The following is a 17,211-nucleotide window of genomic DNA, read 5'->3' on the forward strand; positions in this document are numbered from 1 at the left end:
TGTGAGGATGGAGAAGGCTGTGTGCCAGGGGAGAGTCCAAAGGGGCCGGTGATCCAGCTGGTCGAGATGTGGGCCGTAGCAGTGTTGGTGTGGTAGACTGGCATTCCGGGACCCGGGAGCAATGGCTCTGCCCCCGGAGCGATGGCCCAAGCCGTAGGCTCGCCGATTGGAAGCAGGCGTTCTTCAGACTGTCTTCTGGCTTCCTGCGTCCAGATGAACCTTCCTCGGAGGAGGAGAGGCAGAGACAGACAACCACAGCCGACGGCAATGGGAGGGTAGATGGTGGTCCCGCCCAGGCCTTTCGATCCCCGCCCAGGCCCTAAAATCCCTGGCCCTCAGGATGGTGGAGAGCGGAAACCTACGAGGAGGCTGCCCCGCTGCGGCTCGGGCGGCGAGGCCGGGGTGCAAGGCTCCCCTCGCGGCTCCCCGCCGCCGCCGCCGCCGTGCGGGTGGCGGGGGGTAGGGTTGCGGGGGCAGTGCCCGCGGCCTGTTTTCCCAGGGCTGGCCGAGCCTTTTTGACAAGCTGATTGCGTGGCGGGGATTGGCTAGTCCGGGCGTGACGCCGGTTAACAACAAAGGTGGAGTTGGAAGAAATTAGATTAAAGGCGAGGGGGCAAAAAAAAAAAAAAAAAAAAATTAAACGGGGAGCAGGCAGGGGACAGGAGGCAGAGACCGAAGGGGAGATGCTCGAAGCGCGGTCTCGCGGCTCCGACTTTGCCCCGGAATCCTCTTCGCCTAAACCAACCAGGATTTTTGCTCTCAACCCGGACTCCGGCCCAGCTACCGAAGCTGGGGTGGGAGGGATGGTTTTGCTTCTTGAGAAATGCCCCCAACTCTCACCCTGACACCCCCTTGCTACGGCCCAGGGGGAGAATTATTTGCTCGGACTCCTCGTACCCTAAACCCGAAGGAGGTGAGGGGCATTGAGGATAGCGTGAGGCTCGCTCTGAAACCCGGAAGGCCCTCGCGGGGCTCCGAGATCGGACGAGGCGGGGTACTCCCCCGGTTTTCCAATGTGTTACAAACCTAAGAGCTTCTTGCTTGCTTTTTTTTTTCTTTTTGGTAACACCCCCCCTTTCTATCCCCCCCTCCACTTGGCTCCAGGGTTGCAAAAGCAAAGAGCAATAAAAAAAAAAAAAAAGCGCGCACACACTCAGACACACACCAGTGGCGACAGGGGAGAGTTGGAAAGACGCAGGAGAGAAGCAGGAGGCAGGAGGCAGCGGGGAGGGAGCAATGGGACCGGGAAGCCGCAGGTTCCCTCGCAAATCCCCCTCCGTCCCCACGTCGTCTCGCCGGCCGCGGCAGGGGAGCGAGGAGCCGGGCGAGCAGATGGAGGAGTGGAGCTCGCTCTAGGCATCGGGCTTGGCCGGAGAATGGAGGAGCCGCCAAGCGATCGGCTGATTGGAAGAGAAACGCAGAGCGATGGAGGCGGGGGTAGGAGGACGATTTCTCTGCGGGGACTGGCGGCGGCGTATACGCCCGGGTCGGGCGCTGCAGAGCTTGGCTAGCTTTCAACCCGCGCTTGCCGGCTCCAGCCCCGCGCGCCCCCACCCCCAGCCCTCCCGGCGGCTCCGCAGGTGAGTGCGAGCTGGGGGCAAAAAGATCCGAAAGTCTCAACACGCCCGCCCTACCAAAGGAAAAAAAAAAAAAAGCATTTTTCCTTTTCTTTTTTTTTTTTATTTTCGTGCAGCCCCCAGCGCGGTGGGAGGGAAGGGGTGAGGCTAAGCCGCCCGGAGGAGGCGGAGGGGCCAGGCGAGGCCCGGGTGGCCCGGGAGGCGGCGGCGGCGCCGAGGCGGCTCTGACGGGCGAGCGCTCGGAGCGGCGCTGCGCTGCGCCGAGGCGGGCGGGCGGGCGGGCGGAGCGGGGCGGGCGGAGCGCGGCGCGTGGGGCTCGCCATTAGCCGTCGCTCCGCTTCGCCATCTCGGGCTTTGTCTGGCGACTTGCTGCCCCGGCGTCGGCTGCGGCGGAGCTGCGGCTCGGCTCTTCGGCCCGCCGCACCCCTAAGGTGCCCCTGGCCCGCGCTCCCATTCACACGCTCGGTAAGTGAGCCCCGGCGCCGCCGATTTCGGGGGAGAGGGGTTGCTGAGAGTGGTGGCGGCGCCGATCTCCATGCGCCCGGGCAGGCCTGGGGAGCCATGCCGGGCTGGATTGAACCAGCTCCCAGAGAGGCTCCTCCGCCGGAGCCCGTCGCCCCCTCGCCGTTTGCGGGGTTTAAGGAGCAAAGGAGACTTTTTTTTTTAATTAGCAAGGAGGATATTTTGTAGGGATAATTTTTTTGAAAGTTTCGTGTGTGTGCTGCTCGGCAGCTAGGCGACCGCGAGGCAGGCGCCGAAGCCTGGCGCCGCGATCGGCGTGCGTGCGCCCCGAGCCGGTGGCTACGCTCCGGGGATAAGGGTGGGCGCGGACCGCCCGCTCAGCGAGGCGGGCGAGGGGAGCGTATGAGGGCTGGAGTGGAAGCCCGAATCTGAGCTGGGAAGACTGGGGAGAGAGCTCCGGAGCAGGGCTGCAGCCGACCCCTGAGCCTCCACGGCCGCCTGGGGGCCCTCCGGGCACCCTCTCTGCGGCCGCACCTCGCGCCCTCCCTCCCGCGCCGGCCGAGCCTGTTAGTTCCCCCGCGGGTCTGGCGAGGTCGCTCTCGGCGCCCGCCCGCCCGCCTGCCTCGGCTCCGAGCCCCGCCGCCATCCGGGCGGCTGCGTGTCTCCCTGCCCCGGCCCCCCCCCCTCCCCGGCGGCAGCCGCCGCCGCCGCCACCACCACTACCACCACCACCACCACCACCACCACCCCCCTCCCCTCCTTCCTTCCCTCCGCCTCGGCCGCCCGGGTCCCCCCAGCTCCCGCCCCTCCTCCCAGCTGCCCCCCGCGGAGCCCGCCCGGGCAGGCTGTGGGAGGGAGCGGAGCCGGCGAGGCGGGCGGGCTGGCGCTCGCTCCCCGGGGGTCGGTGTGCGCTCTACGGGGAAGGACGCGCTCGCTGCCCCGCTTCTCCCGCCCCCCCTCCCGCTCCTCCTCCTTTCTCCCTCCTCCTCCCCGCTCCGGCGGCGGAGGCTGCGGCGGCGGCGGGGGGTGTGCGAGCTGAGGCCGGGGCCGGCGGGCGGGCGGCGGGCGGGCTGCCTGCAGGCGGAGGGCGCTGTGCTTTGTGCTTTTCGCCGCGAGGAGCAGCAGGCAGCAGCCACAGCCGCCGCCGCCACAGCAGCAGCAGCAGCCGCCGCCCCAGCGCCGCCGCCGCCGCCGCCGCCGCCGCGCCCGGAGGAGGAGCCGCTGCCGCCGCGGGAGGGAGCTGCGGCTGTGCCCGGCCGAGCGGGGGAGGGCGCCGCCGCTCAGAGCCGGGGAGGGAGCCGCCGGAGCGGGAAGCCCGGAGGCCGCGCTGCGCCGGGTAACCGAGGCGGCTGAGGACGCGCGCCGGGGTCGGGGTCGGGGCCGGGCGGCGGGGAGCGAGCCGTGGGTGCGGTGGACACCCGGAGGAGACCCGGGGCGACCTCCGGGCAGGGGACTGGGCGAGAGAGGACCAGGGCACTGGAGAGGACGCCGAGAACCGGGGGAGGGGAGGGCAGGAAGCGAGGCCCGAGCCGAGCCCCGGCCGCAGGCGGAGGAGCCCGCGCTTCTCCGAGCCGGCAGGCGCAGTTCTCTCCGGCCGCCGGAGGGGGCGGCGGGGCCGGTGAGCGCTGCTCCCCCGCCTCCCGGCCGCCGTCCTCCCGCCCTCTCCTTGGCTCGGCTCCCCGGAGGCCGGGGCGGGGGCGCCGGCGGGGCTGGGCCGCAGGCTCGGGGGAGGAGGCGGTGGTTCCCGCCGTGGTCGCGCCTCTGCGCCGGGCTCCTCCGTGAGCGTCGGGGTGGCTGGGCGCTGGCGGCGCCTCTGGCCGGGGTGGGTGGCTCGGGGGCGGGGGGCAGGCCAGGCCGCTTCTCTCCGGCTGCTCGCCCGCCCAGGCGGGCGGGGACGGCGTCGGGAGCCCGAGGGGGAGGGCGGCGGGAATCCGGATCCGGTCCCCGGGGGCGATGCGGCCGCTGCGCTCCGGGGCCGGCGGCGGCTGCGCTGCGTCCGGGTCCCCGCCGGGTTGCGGAGGCGGGGGGAACCGGCCGGGGGGGAGCGGGAGGAGGAGACTACAGCGCGTGCCCGCTTCCGCGGCCGCGCGCGCCCTTTACCCGCCCTTCCTCCTCCCCCGCCCTGCAGCCTGGGGCCTCCCCGGGGCGGGGCGCACAGAAGAGGAGGAGTTTTTTTTTTTTTTTTTTTTTTTGGCCGGGGTGGGGGAAGGAGGGCGGAGGGCGGGTGCTATAGCTGCACGCGGGAGCTGGGAGCAGTCTCTCGCGTGGGCAGGGGAGGGCGCACGCCGAGGAGCGGGGCTGTAGGGGCTGGGGGGCGGGGGGTGCGTGGTTAGGAGGTAGAGGAGGAGCGCACTCCCACCCCCACCAACTCATTAAGCCTCCTAGAGTCTTGGCTGGGTTTCTCTGAGAGTGTGGGCTTATGTTCCCCTCCCCTTTGGGGGAGGGAGGGATAGACAGTCCCCCACCTCTCAGCCCGCCTGAATGGGGACTGGTGTCTCTTCTAAAGGGTGAGGTGGCTTTGACCCCGGCTTGCCTGGCCAGCACGACCGAGGAGGTGGCTGGACGGCTGGAGAATGAACGGAGAAGCCGACTGCCCCACAGACCTGGAAATGGCCGCCCCCAAAGGCCAAGGTAGGAGCCCCGACCCTCAGGGCTCTTTAACTTAAATCCTCTTTTCTCACGTAGGTCTGCAAGGCCCACTCCCCTTCTAAAGGTTTTCTCCAGTCTGCATTCTCTGAAATGATACGGGAGAGAGCGGCTTGAGTGTCAAACATCCCTTACACTGGGGGTTTGGCTAAACCCAAATTATTTGGCCTTGAACCTATAAACTGTATTTTTCACACTCCATTACCCCCACGTCAGAGGGGGAGAAGGAGGCATATGCAAGTCTTCCTTCTGGGGTTCCCAGTCAGCTCTAGTGTGTCCCCAACAGTGTTCTGGAACGGGAGGGAAGATGAGGAATGTGGAGGAAGGGGGAGATGAGAGGGATTGGGGAGGCTTTTCAGGTTCTTTATTGTTATGAAGAGGACAGTTTTTGGTGAGGCAGGTTGGAGAGAAAGGGTGTTTTGATGGCTTGAGGCCTCAAAGATAAATAACTACACCCTACCCCACCCAGTGGGGATCCAGTGTGTAGGGTGGCAGGGGGTAGGATGAATCTGAGCATCTGGCAATGCCTGTGGGACATTGAGAAGAGAGAGGATTATGGGTTCATGTGACCCATCTGTGGAAACCCTGGCCCAGGTTACCAGATGTAAATACAAGAGCCCTCTTGACTCCTAGCCTTGGATAGCTGTCCTCCCAGCTCACTTTCCAGGGTAGCCACCCTCCAGAGAGGCCTCACTGGAGCTACCTTTCAGTGGCTGGAAATAGGTGGCCCAGACTCCGTTTTCTGCCTGCATGGGGAGTTGGGCTGAGAAGACCGCTCAGAATTCTAGCGGAGGGAGCAGAGGGGCGGTGTCTCCCTGGAGCAGGGCCCTGGGAGCGTTTGCCCACCTGCCTGCCTTGCCTCACAGCTGCTGTATATGGTTCTACCATTGGTTTACTTACCCCAAATTCTCCTTTGGTCCTCTTTGAGAGGAGGGGTAGGATGGTGGAATACTCACGCCTCTAACGCTAGTTTCTAGCTCTGCTGGAGAGAAACGACAGCACGGGTTCTTACTGCCCACACCCCCTCCTCCGTCTGCACATTTAGGGTAGCCACCTAGAACGTGGATTGAATTTAGCTTCACGTTTAGATGTGTTGCCTCCCTCCTTCCCTTCCTTCTCCGATAAGCTAGCTGTTCTCCAGCAGTGTCCCAAATCACTGTAGCGTCCTTTCCCCCCACTTCGCTACAGTAAACTGTAACTCGTGTCAGGCTGGCGTGTTAGAAATGATAATAGCTTTGAAGTAAGCCAGACTGGAGTCCAGGTCTGGGTTTCTAGGCCTGATGCTGTCTGGACTGGAGTCCCCACTCTAATCCGTATGGCCATGGCTTTTCCTTAAGGCCAGGCCATGTCTTGTGTATGCCTTCAGATGGGAAATACTCAGGGTCTGGGATGCTCTGGGAAGGAAGGGTTGAGTGCTTAAGGACTGGGGAGCAGATGGGGGCTGGCATGAGCTAGGCATGATGGCTTTTCTTACCCTTCCCCAGACCGCTGGTCCCAGGAAGACATGCTGACTTTGCTGGAATGCATGAAGAACAACCTTCCATCCAATGACAGCTCCAAGTTCAAAACCACCGAGTCACATATGGACTGGGAAAAAGTAGCATTTAAAGACTTTTCTGGAGACATGTGCAAGCTCAAATGGGTGGAGATTTCTAACGAGGTAACGGATCCCCCCCACATGCTTCCTGACACATTCAAACACACATCTACACTTACCCTTGCCTCAACCTTCCTGGTGGAGGAGATGGAACAGAAGTCTATAAACAGGAAGGAAAGAGACTAGGCAAGGTGCTCTTGTGGTCGCCCTTGTGCATTTCGGGAGGTGGCACGGTTGACAGCACTGGCCAAGACTTCTCAGTTTTGCCACTTTCTAGCTGTGTGGCCTTGAATACTTACCGTCTTAGAGCGTCTGTTGCCTGAGCTGTTTGAATGAGGTGCTGACATGAACAACCATTTCGAGGTCAGGCGGTCGCCTTGTTGCTGTCCTGTGCTGTGTACTGACTGCCTGGGCCTCTGCAGGGTGTCTGCCTGGGTGTCAGGGCTGCCTGAGTTGTGTCACTGTCAGCCCCTGCCCTCCTCCTTTGATAACTTCAGTCTAGTGGAAAGTAAAGAAGGCCCGTTGGGAAACAAGGCTTCGTTCCTGGGTGGTGTCCCCCTCTTCGGAACTTCCCCTTCCACTCACCTCCCTTCTTCCTCCAGGTGAGGAAGTTCCGTACGTTGACAGAATTGATCCTCGATGCTCAGGAACATGTTAAAAACCCTTACAAAGGCAAAAAACTCAAGGTGAGTTTCCAGGAGAAGGAGCACAAAGGTTTGGAGAGGCAAGGTCCAAAGAACGGCCAGTGTCTCACCTTGACCATGTCCTTGTTCCTCCTTCCAGAAACACCCGGACTTCCCAAAGAAGCCCCTGACCCCTTATTTCCGCTTTTTCATGGAGAAGCGGGCCAAGTACGCAAAACTCCACCCCGAGATGAGCAACCTGGACCTGACCAAGATTCTGTCCAAAAAATACAAAGAGCTGCCGGAGAAGAAGAAGGTGGGGGGAGGGGGACCAAGGTGCGGGGAGGGAAGAGGCCGGGAGCAGCTGGTATGGTGTAGGTCATCTGTCGGGGGTGGTGAGGGCTTAGACCAAGGGACCTGGCATCGGGGCATGGGTGGGTCAGCTGAGCAGGGTAGGGCCTTGGGCAGCCACACCTGATCACCCTCTCCCAGGCCCACACGCTGTCCGGCGTGGGCACTGCTGCAGGTGTAACCCTGACGGAGGCAGGCAAAACCTGTAGTGTTCTTTCACACACACGTCCTCACTGTTAGGCCTGCAGAGCTATTCACTTCTGCTGTTTCCCCACATGGTCTCGTTCGATGCTTGTAGAGGTAACCCCGGGAGGCTGGGTTCTCCTGATTTTGTGGGCAATGAACGGGGGTGTAGGAGGGTATCATGTCCCAGGACTCCGGTTTAGTGTTCAGGTTCCCTGCCTAGTGCTTTTCCCACTGCCACGTCCACAGGTCACATGGGCGGGCTTCCCCTTGCACACATTGTCCCTCGTGGCCTCACGCTTTCCCAGACCCTCAAGCCCGTTAACCTTGGGCAGGGGCTGCCCAGCCTCCCAGGCAGGGGTGGACACAGCACAGTGAGATCATGCAGTACCTTGCAGAGGTAGACAGCAAAGCACTGCAGCTGGGACACGAGTGAGGTGGGATGGGGAGAGAGGCCCACACACAGAGGAGGTGCTACGTGGCGAGATGGAGCCAGGGAGAGATGTTGGCAAGGGGCAGCAGGAGAGACAAGAGGGCACATTTATTTGCTGGGAGAGGACACAGAGTTGCAGGCAGCCAGCTCCCGGGAGGGCACCAGCGCTGGGAGTAGCCCTCTTCCTGGTCTGCACACCCTGGCTTCGGGCTCACGTGGCCTGTTCTGTACCCAGAAAAGGAGCTAGCTTGGCTGGGCAGATCCGGCTGTCTGCAACTACTGCTTGAGCCAAGCCGGAGTATGAATCGCTGGAGCTATTCTTGACCCCTACGATGGGGCCGTCACAGAACTGACTGTACGCATAACACCGAGACATTTCCGCGGGCTGGGAGGGAGAGGCAGAGGGTCTCAGGTTCAGGGAGGGATAGAAGAAACTCCGTGGTAGAGTGGACAGAGTGCCGGCCCAGGGGACACAGGCCTTGAGCCTGTTCTCCTGGCTACCGCTGAATCGCTGTGTATGTGCCCTTCGGTAAGTTACTTCAGTCCTTCCGGCCTGGTCTTGATCTGAGGTGTGGAGAGTGAGCCTGGTCTGGGTGGTGCCTCCCGGCTGTAAAAGCTGCTGTCTTGTGTGAGGAGGGCTGCGACGGGGGCTGAGCAGGCTGGGTTCCGCTCCCGGTTTTCTGCGGGAACCTCGGAGGGAAGTGGAGCTGCCTCGCTTCTTGCGCCTGATGAGAGGCAGGGGTTGCGCTCAATCAGCTTGAGACCCTGGCCTCCTCCAGTGCTAACTCATTTGTGAATCTGGGAAGAAGAGGGATAAAGGAAAGATGGACATTGAGTGGGAGCCAGGACAGGATGTAGATGAGGAAGGGAAAGAGACAGGCTGGAAAGGAAGTCAGAGTGAGGGGTGTGGAGAGGCAGGAAGGATACCGGGCTGGAGGTGGGATGGTGGGAAGGGAGGACCAGGCTGATAGAAGCCGGTGCAGGGGAAGGAAGGGAAGCCAAACAGCAAAGGAGAATGACGGGGCTGGGGGAGGGAGGGCTCAAGGAGCCAAAGAGCCAGGAGCCTGGAAGAAGGGATCAGAGGCAGGGAAGGTGGCAATGACTGGGGAAGGGGGTGGGGGTGGGGATGGTGTCAGGATCGCCAAGGACAGCCAGGGACCCGAAGGTAGCAGATAGGGGGAAAGAATCCAGATCCAGGAATTCACTCTGGGTTCCCTTCAATGCGATCTCCCTTTGGAGCAGGACTCAGCCTGCCACTTGCCCTGTGGGCCACCTCTGAGGGGGCAGATTACTATTAGCTGCCCCAGACACGGGAGGAGAGCGCGACAGGAGCGAGGCCTACATCTTCTCCTGACTCTCCTGGGAGTGTCCTGGCGTTGGGGAAAGGCAGAGGGGTAGTGTTGCGGGGAGTCGCAGCCCTGTCGCTGCTTACTGTGTGACTGGATAATGCCATGTCCCCTTCCTGGGACTCTTTCCCTTTCTTAAAGGGAGGGGATAGGATGTAGGATGTGTTCTGGGAGACCCTGTAGCTCCCGCTGTCTGGGCTACGGTTGAGTTCCCCATCCTCAGCCCGCTGGAAGGCAGACCGCCGTCCCTTTCCTGCTCGTGACATCCTCTGTGTACATCACCAACTGGGAGGCAGAATAGCTAGCAAGGAGGACTTAGTGGGTTTTGTAGCTCAGGCCTTGGGTTGTGGATGACCCCGTCGCCTCCTCCCCCCAGATGAAATATATTCAGGACTTCCAGAGGGAGAAACAGGAGTTTGAGCGAAACCTCGCCCGATTCAGGTAAGGCAGTGGAGCCCAGAGGAGGGCCACAGGGTGCTGGGTGCAGCAGGAGAGGGTAGCAATGGCCAGAACCTGGCACTTGAGGCACGGAAGAGGGATGGGTCACCTGTAGACCCTAATGGCTTAGGCTCAAGGGGAGGGACCGGAGCTGATAGGTCAGCTGATAGGCCAAGGAGCCTGGGTGGGTGGGGCAGCTAGCTTGGGTCTGCCCTGGCAGGATCCCCTCGCCGCATTGACTGTTGCTCCCCGTGCCCTGGCTAGGGAGGATCACCCAGACCTAATCCAGAATGCCAAGAAGTCGGACATCCCTGAGAAGCCCAAAACCCCCCAGCAGCTGTGGTACACCCACGAGAAGAAGGTGTACCTCAAAGTGCGGCCAGACGTGAGTGTCCGGCCAAGGGGTGGCAGGGAGGGCGCACGGTAGTGGCAAGGGGGAGCCGCGCCAGATCGGCCGGGCACGGTGCAGGGGAGCAGGAGAGGAGGCCCCTCCCCAGGGGTGGGCTGCATGGACAGGGCCTGGGCCAGCTGGCGTGCGAGTGTGTGCATGTGTGCGTGTGTGAGCCTGTCCCTTTGCACCCAGGCGGGACCCCCCGCCCCACCCCACCCCACCCCCGCCGCCTCTCTGCCTTCCCCTCCTGGCCTGTGGGGGACACTCTCGTGACCTCCTGTGGCCTGAGGGGGCGGGGGCCTCTGTGTCCCCCTCCCCTGCCCCTCCCCCCTTGCCCCTGGCTGCCTGTGTGTGTCTGACGGCTTTTGGTTTGCAGGCCACTACGAAGGAGGTGAAGGACTCCCTGGGGAAGCAGTGGTCTCAGCTCTCGGACAAAAAGAGGCTGAAATGGATTCATAAGGCCCTGGAGCAGCGGAAGGAGTACGAGGTTAGGCTTCCGCTGCGCTCCTCCCCGCCCGGCTCTTCACGAGCCTCTGCCCTCTGACTCTGCGGCCTCCGCACTCTGCGGCAGGCGGTCTCTCCCCGTCCTACCGCTGAGGGAGGGGCCTTCGGGCCCCTCACCTCTGCCCCTACCTTCCCCGCCCCGCCCCCCCATGAGATCTCAGGCTAGGGCAGGGCAGGGCACCACGTCTCGGGTGACACAGCAGACACGCGGCCACCCCCCAGCTTTGCTCCCTGCCTCCCCTTCCCAGCGGCTCTCCCCCACCCCCCCGGCCCCAGCTAACCCCACACCCCGTTGCCCTCCATCCCCCCCGCCTCACTCTGCAGGAGATTATGCGTGACTATATCCAGAAGCACCCCGAGCTCAACATCAGTGAGGAGGGCATCACCAAGTCCACCCTCACCAAGGCCGAACGCCAGCTCAAGGACAAGTTTGACGGGCGACCCACCAAGCCACCTCCGTGAGCGCTGCCCTGGGGTGGGTGGGCGAGTGGGCAGCTAGGGAGCCGGGTTGGGGAAGGGCCTCAGCCCAGGCTCTGGAAGTGAGGGGGCTGCCGCCCTGGGCCTCCCAGGTCGCTCACAGGGCCGCTCCTCCCTTGCTGCCGGTTGTGACAGGAACAGCTACTCGCTGTACTGCGCAGAGCTGATGGCCAACATGAAGGACGTGCCCAGCACAGAGCGCATGGTGCTGTGCAGCCAGCAGTGGAAGCTGCTCTCCCAGAAGGAGAAGGACGCCTACCACAAGAAGTGCGACCAGGTGAGCTGTGGCAGGGGCCAGCCCTGGAGAGGGAGGACTCCTGGAGGGCCTTGGGGTTTTGAAGCATGAGGTCTGACCCCTGGGCACCTGCTTCAGACATGGTGTTGTGCTAGGCTTAGCATCTGGGCTGATCCAGGCAGATTCTCGGGCCTCGCGCTTGCCATCTGTGGAGGGAGACTAGGCCCTGTCCAGGCTCTGGAAGGTCTGCTGAGGGCTACTGTTTGTCCCCTGAGCATGGGAGGGTCTCCCGTGAGGCTGCCCCCGTACTGACCCTGACTCCCCTTCCTTCCCCAGAAAAAGAAAGATTATGAGGTGGAACTGCTCCGTTTTCTAGAGGTGAGTGTTCCTTTCGGGAGGGCAGCGGGCAGAGAGAGGCCGGGGAATTGGTGAGCAGCGCCCTTAAGACAACCAGGAAGCAGCCTGGGGACCAGACATTCAGCCCCATGGTGCCCCTTCTCCCCAAGCAGAGCCTGCCTGAGGAGGAGCAGCAGCGGGTCCTGGGGGAGGAGAAGATGTTGAACATCAACAAGAAGCAAGCCACCAGCCCAGCCTCCAAGAAGCCCTCCCAGGAAGGGGGCAAGGTGGGCAGGGGGCACGACCAAGCAGGTCCTGGGGGAGGGGGGGAGGCAGGGCTCCCCGTGAGCACCCCGTGGACCCCGACCCTCTTTGCACATCTACAAGGGTGGCTCGGAGAAGCCCAAGAGGCCCGTGTCAGCCATGTTCATCTTCTCGGAAGAAAAGCGGCGGCAGCTGCAGGAAGAGCGGCCTGAGCTTTCAGAGAGCGAGCTGACCCGCCTGCTGGCCCGCATGTGGAACGACCTGTCAGAGAAGAAAAAGGTCAGGCTTGCAAGACCGGAGGGGCTGCGGGGCAGAGTCTGGGCTGCTTCTCCCCTGGGGGCTAGCCGTACTTCCTCACCCCGCCCCAGGTGTGTGTGGGGTGTGAGCCGCAAGGGTGCCTGGGCGCAGATGGTGGGGCTGGGAACCCAGCGAGCCGGAAGGCGGGAAGCTGTCAGCTGTGGGCTGTGAGCTCCCTGGGGAGCAGGGCCGCTGGGCGGCTTGTGCCCCAGGCCGGAGACATCTGCACCGGCCCACGCCTCTGCTCACCCCACCCTTGCCGGTGGCGGTGGCGGGGAGAGCCTTCAACTGCTGGACGAGCCACGTGCGCCCCCTGGGGGTGGCCGGAAGGCTGACGCCTCTGCCGCCCCTCCGCAGGCCAAGTACAAGGCCCGGGAGGCCGCACTGAAGGCCCAGTCAGAGAGGAAGCCGGGCAAGCTGCCAGAGTCGCCCAAAAGAGCCGAGGAGATCTGGCAACAGAGTGTCATCGGCGACTACCTGGCCCGCTTCAAGGTGGCAGGCAGTGGGAAAGGGGTTGTTCGGGGTGTTTTCTTTTCTTTCTTTTCTTTTTCTTTCTTTTGGGGGGGGGCGGGTGTGTGTGTTGTTTTTCTGCTTTTTCCATTTTCTTTTTCTTTCTTTTTTTTTTCTGGATAAGTAGTTGCTTTATTATTAATTTCATAGGAAAGGGGTTGTTCTGCCACCGCCCATGCAGACCCGCTCCAGCCCTAGGTGACCCTTCCCACAGCTGACACCCCTGTCTGTCCCCAGAACGACCGGGAGAAGGCCTTGAAAGCCATGGAGATGACTTGGAACAACATGGAAAAGAAGGAGAAACTAATGTGGATCAAGAAGGCGGCCGAAGACCAAAAGCGATACGAGGTAGAAAGAGGGCTTCTGGTTAGCGCGGTGGGGCAGGATGGAGCTGGGGCACCTCTCTCCACTTAAAACTCAGGAGCACCCTCCTGGGTGGGCGGCTTTCCTCACTGCGTGGGACTTGGAGCCAGAAGTCCCAGCTTGGGTTGTGTGACCCTAAGTAAGTCTCTTAACTTCCTTGTGTGAGCCTCAGTGACGCATCACTGAAACGAGGGCAGTGATGCTAGTCGTGTGAGTGCAGTTATGAAGGCACTTTCAGACGGCAGTGCCTGTCTGACACAGGTGTGAGTTGTTAGGAAGTTGCTCCTTGGCTGTGCCTCAGTTTCTCCTCCTTCCTGGTACACAAAAGGAGAGTCAGATGGCATGGGGCAGGCGGGAGGGTGAGTGTGACCTTTCCGGGTGTCCCCATAGAGAGAGCTGAGTGAGAGGCGGGCACCCCCGGCTGCTGCAAACTCATCCAAGAAGATGAAGTTCCAGGGAGAACCCAAGAAGCCTCCCATGTGAGTCCGGGGGCTGGAGTTCACCCTAGGGATGGGGAGGGTCAGGGCAGGACGGCCGCTTGGTTGGTCTCCTGACCTTCCCTGCAACACCCCCGCCTCCCAGGAACGGTTACCAGAAGTTCTCCCAGGAGCTTCTGTCCAATGGGCAGCTGAACCACCTGCCACTGAAGGAGCGCATGGTGGAGATTGGCAGCCGCTGGCAGCGCATCTCCCAGAGCCAGAAGGAGCACTACAAAAAGCAGGCCGAGGAGCAGCAGAAGCAGTACAAAGTGCACCTGGACCTCTGGGTCAAGGTGAGAGGGCCGGGGGACCCTAGGAAGGAAGATGGAAGCATCGTGGTGGCTGGTCTGCATTCATGATTTCATTCAGTGTCCCAGCAGTCTTTCAGGGTAATGATTACTATCAAAGATAAGGGAACCAAGGCTCAGAGAGGTTAAGTAACTTAGCCAAGGTCACACAGCTAGTGAGTGGGACAATCCAAATCAGACTGCCTTTTCCTCCCTCCAGCTGGGACCAGGGGACCTCTCCTAGCCTCTGGCTCAGCCCCTAGCCTCTGAGCTTCCTTTCTGTGCCTTGCTTGAGCAGTCAGGTCTGTAAAGTGGGGAGAGTCACTGGTGTCCTCCCCGGCCACCCAGGCAGGTTGGCCAAGGACCCAGGAAATTAGCAGGGTTTAAGTGTTCCAGAAGTCTGGTGAGCCCCACTGCATTGGCAGTGGCTCTGGACTTGGCTTCTGGGGAGGAGTGATGCAGCCAGGCTATGGAAGTCATCGTGAGGGGCTTCTCTGAGCTGAGGAAGACCCTGAATCTGGCGCCTCCATTTGGGTAGAGTAACAGGACAGACGTGAAAACCAACAGTCCTAGGACAGGGTAGCTTAGAAAAGGCTTCAGGGCATCTTAAGCAGAAACACTGAGCTGTGTTCTCAGGTCCCTGGGGTTCTCTGCAGAGACCCAAGGTATGGGGAGACTGGGATGGGCGAAGGTGGGATGGTGGGCAGTGCTCAGCCCACTGCCTGGCACTTGGCCAGCATGCTCAGTCAGCAGTGGTTTGGGTCATGTTCCAACCCTCACCTCCTTCTCTGTCTCCCCCAGAGTCTGTCTCCCCAGGACCGTGCAGCATATAAAGAGTACATCTCGAATGTGAGTCTGGGAGCGGGCTGGTGTTGGGATAAGGAGGGAACTTGGGCGGGGCGGTGGGTGTTTAGAACTCACGGCTGCTCCCTTTGCCCACGTCCCCATCCTCTCCTACAGAAACGTAAGAGCATGACCAAGCTGCGAGGCCCGAACCCCAAGTCCAGCCGGACGACCCTGCAGTCTAAGTCGGTAAGGAGCCCCTCTCAGAAGCGGGACCGGGAGCGGGGGGTCCGCGGTGCCCGGAGTGGTGTGGCAGGGACCACTGATGCGCTTCCGTCCCTCCAAGGAGTCTGAGGATGACGATGAAGAGGATGAAGAGGAGGAGGAGGAGGAGGAGGAGGAGGAAGATGATGAGAACGGGGACTCCTCTGAGGACGGGGGGGACTCCTCCGAATCCAGCAGCGAGGATGAGAGCGAGGATGGGGATGAGGTGGGATGGACGGGGCCCAGTGGGAGGGGAGAGTGGGGCCCCGCCAGGACGGCCACCTGGTGACTGCACATTCCTTGCCTCGCAGAACGAGGAGGATGACGACGACGAGGACGACGACGAGGACGACGACGAGGATGAGGACAACGAGTCCGAGGGCAGCAGCTCCAGCTCCTCCTCCTCGGGGGACTCCTCGGACTCTGACTCCAACTGAGGCTCAGCCCCACCCGGGGCTCCCCTCCCCGACTGACCACCTTTGTTTCTCCCCCATGTTCTGTCCCCTGCCCCTTGGCCTCCCCCACTTTCTTTCTTTCCTTTTTTTTTTTTTTTTAAAAAAAAAAAAACAAAATACGGTGGGGGGAGGCACTGGAGGCGCCCAGGCCAGAACTCTTCGGCCTCAGAGACATCAGCCCTGTGGGGCCCTCCAGGGAGCACAACCATCAGACTGAGCCACCACTGGACCGGCCCAGCCCACCCCCCTCTGCACTTGCGGTTCCGGCATGGACAATGGACCTGGGAGTGGGATGGGGGGGTGGGTCCCAAAGAGTTCAGTGAGGCCCCCTACACCTGCAGCCCAACCCAAGGGAGGGTGGAAGCTTGGGAAAGACCCCTTTCTTTCCAGAGGGGCTTGCAGCCTGGACCCCTACGTTGGAACTGGAGGCAGGGAACATGGGAGAGGAGGGGCGGGCGCCTATGGGAAAATAGGCATTGCCCCATGGCCCTCTCCTGCCCCCTGCGGGAAGGAGCTGCCTGGACCCACTCACGGCGGGGAGGGGGCAGAAGTGTTTTTTATATATGTGTATATATTTTTTTTTTTTAAGCTCTGAGCTGTCAACGAGACGTTTCCTACCGACCTCGGCTGCCGTCTCTGTTGTCATTTCTGGGAGAGGGAGGGTTTAGGGGGTAGGTTTGGGACTTTTTTAAAACGGTCTTGATGCGTATGGAAAAGTGTATGTGCGCGTGTGTGTGTGTGTGCGCGTGCGTGTGCGGCCTATACATAGCATGGGTGCACCTGTGGATGTGTGCAAAGGCACATGTGCATTTGTGCGTGTAAGAGAGAAGGGGGCGCCCACCTCAGTGTGTGAAACTGGTAAAAGGGTTGGTGAGGGCCAGGGAGACGTTGATCCTGGTGGGGATGGGCCGGGGTGGCCCCTTTCTCCATATCTTCTGCTTTGCTTGATCTCTAATTCAATTTGGGGGGGGTGTACTGAAGCCACTCTGATGTTTCCTATACTGGTTTCCCTCTGGCAGGGTCATTGGAGCTACTGCTAGTCTCCAGTACCCAGCAGGACTGTGGGGAGGGGGAACGGACCAGGTGAAGCTTAAAGCTTTGATTTGGTGGGAAAGGCCCCTGCAGCTCATCTGAGGGGTCACCCAGCCACCCTGGGCCCTGAACCTGGCCTTCAAGAAATGTGTTGGAAGCTCTTAACTTACACATCCCTCCTGTCTTTCCCCCTGCATCTCCTGCAGCTGCCCCACGCCTGTTTCCTTTGATTTCTCAGGTGTGCTCCCTTCCCCGCCCCACCTCCCCAAATCCACAGCTTTGGGAAGAGGTCTGCAAAAGCTGCTTTTGCAAGCTGTCCTCCTAAGCCTTCCCAGCCATCCCCCTCGTTTTGGTACCCTGATTCCTAGATTCTGCATAAGCCAAGCCACCTTGCCTCTGTGGGTTTAATTTTTGTTGGTTTGTTTTTTATTAAATTTTGGCTTCTCTCTTTTTAAAAAAAAAACAATCACATCAGTGACCTATTTAATTGGGGCTTTGTGCATTTCCACCTTCCCCTCCGAATGGAAGCCAAGGGATGGGGAAGAATGGGAACTCTACCTAGGAGGTGGGATGGGAAAGGTAGGTCCCCATCCCAGAGGAAGGCAGACCATCTGCTTTGCCTTAGCCATGGTGCTGTGGGGGGGAGGGGGTGGCTAGGGAGGGACACTCCCCACTCCTACTCCCCTTTGTCCGGATCCTGGAATTAGGTACAGGGGTCCGTAAGGTTCTATTTCTTCCCAAGAGCCCCTGCAAAGAACCCCATTACCCTGAGTGCCCCTGCGCTGTTGTTTTAGCGGAATGTGTTTTCATTTAAAAACAACTTTGAATGGGGCACTTTTTTTTTTTTCCTGTTTTAAAATTTGAAAAATTCTTACAGT

General features: G+C 61.1%; 1 protein-coding gene across 5 annotated transcripts; it reads left to right on the forward strand.

Annotated features, from left to right (window-relative positions):
* Positions 1-1,185: 1,185 nt before the first annotated feature.
* UBTF (upstream binding transcription factor) lies at positions 1,186-15,922 on the forward strand. Of its 5 annotated transcripts, none has more exons than XM_030848940.3 (21): positions 1,186-1,580; positions 4,546-4,670; positions 6,170-6,345; positions 6,885-6,968; positions 7,066-7,221; positions 9,595-9,659; positions 9,921-10,041; positions 10,424-10,534; positions 10,876-11,009; positions 11,164-11,305; positions 11,600-11,641; positions 11,773-11,886; positions 11,987-12,142; positions 12,518-12,652; positions 12,908-13,018; positions 13,424-13,512; positions 13,616-13,805; positions 14,601-14,648; positions 14,760-14,831; positions 14,929-15,072; positions 15,158-15,922. In XM_030848940.3, the coding sequence occupies exons 2-21, from the start codon at positions 4,613-4,615 to the stop codon at positions 15,281-15,283; spliced, it is 2,274 nt and encodes a 757-aa protein (XP_030704800.1). In that variant the 5' UTR covers positions 1,186-1,580; positions 4,546-4,612; the 3' UTR covers positions 15,284-15,922. The 5 variants fall into 5 exon arrangements, with proteins under 5 accessions (XP_030704800.1, XP_030704797.1, XP_030704801.1 ...); XM_030848937.2 differs by lacking the exon at positions 1,186-1,580 and adding an exon at positions 1,877-2,042; XM_030848939.2 differs by lacking the exon at positions 1,186-1,580 and adding an exon at positions 3,227-3,375.
* Positions 15,923-17,211: the final 1,289 nt, after the last annotated feature.

Source organism: Globicephala melas, chromosome 20 (assembly GCF_963455315.2).
Source record: "Globicephala melas chromosome 20, mGloMel1.2, whole genome shotgun sequence".
NCBI classification, from domain to species: Eukaryota; Metazoa; Chordata; class Mammalia; order Artiodactyla; family Delphinidae; genus Globicephala; species Globicephala melas.

Bases quoted from the DNA above. Each gene is read 5' to 3' on its own strand.
- UBTF (XM_030848940.3), top strand. From the start codon at position 4,613: ATGAACGGAGAAGCCGACTGCCCCACAGACCTGGAAATGGCCGCCCCC. The intron at 11,642-11,772 runs GTGAGTGTTCCT...CTCCCCAAGCAG, and splicing joins AACTGCTCCGTTTTCTAGAG to AGCCTGCCTGAGGAGGAGCA. The intron at 14,649-14,759 runs GTGAGTCTGGGA...CCTCTCCTACAG, and splicing joins ATAAAGAGTACATCTCGAAT to AAACGTAAGAGCATGACCAA.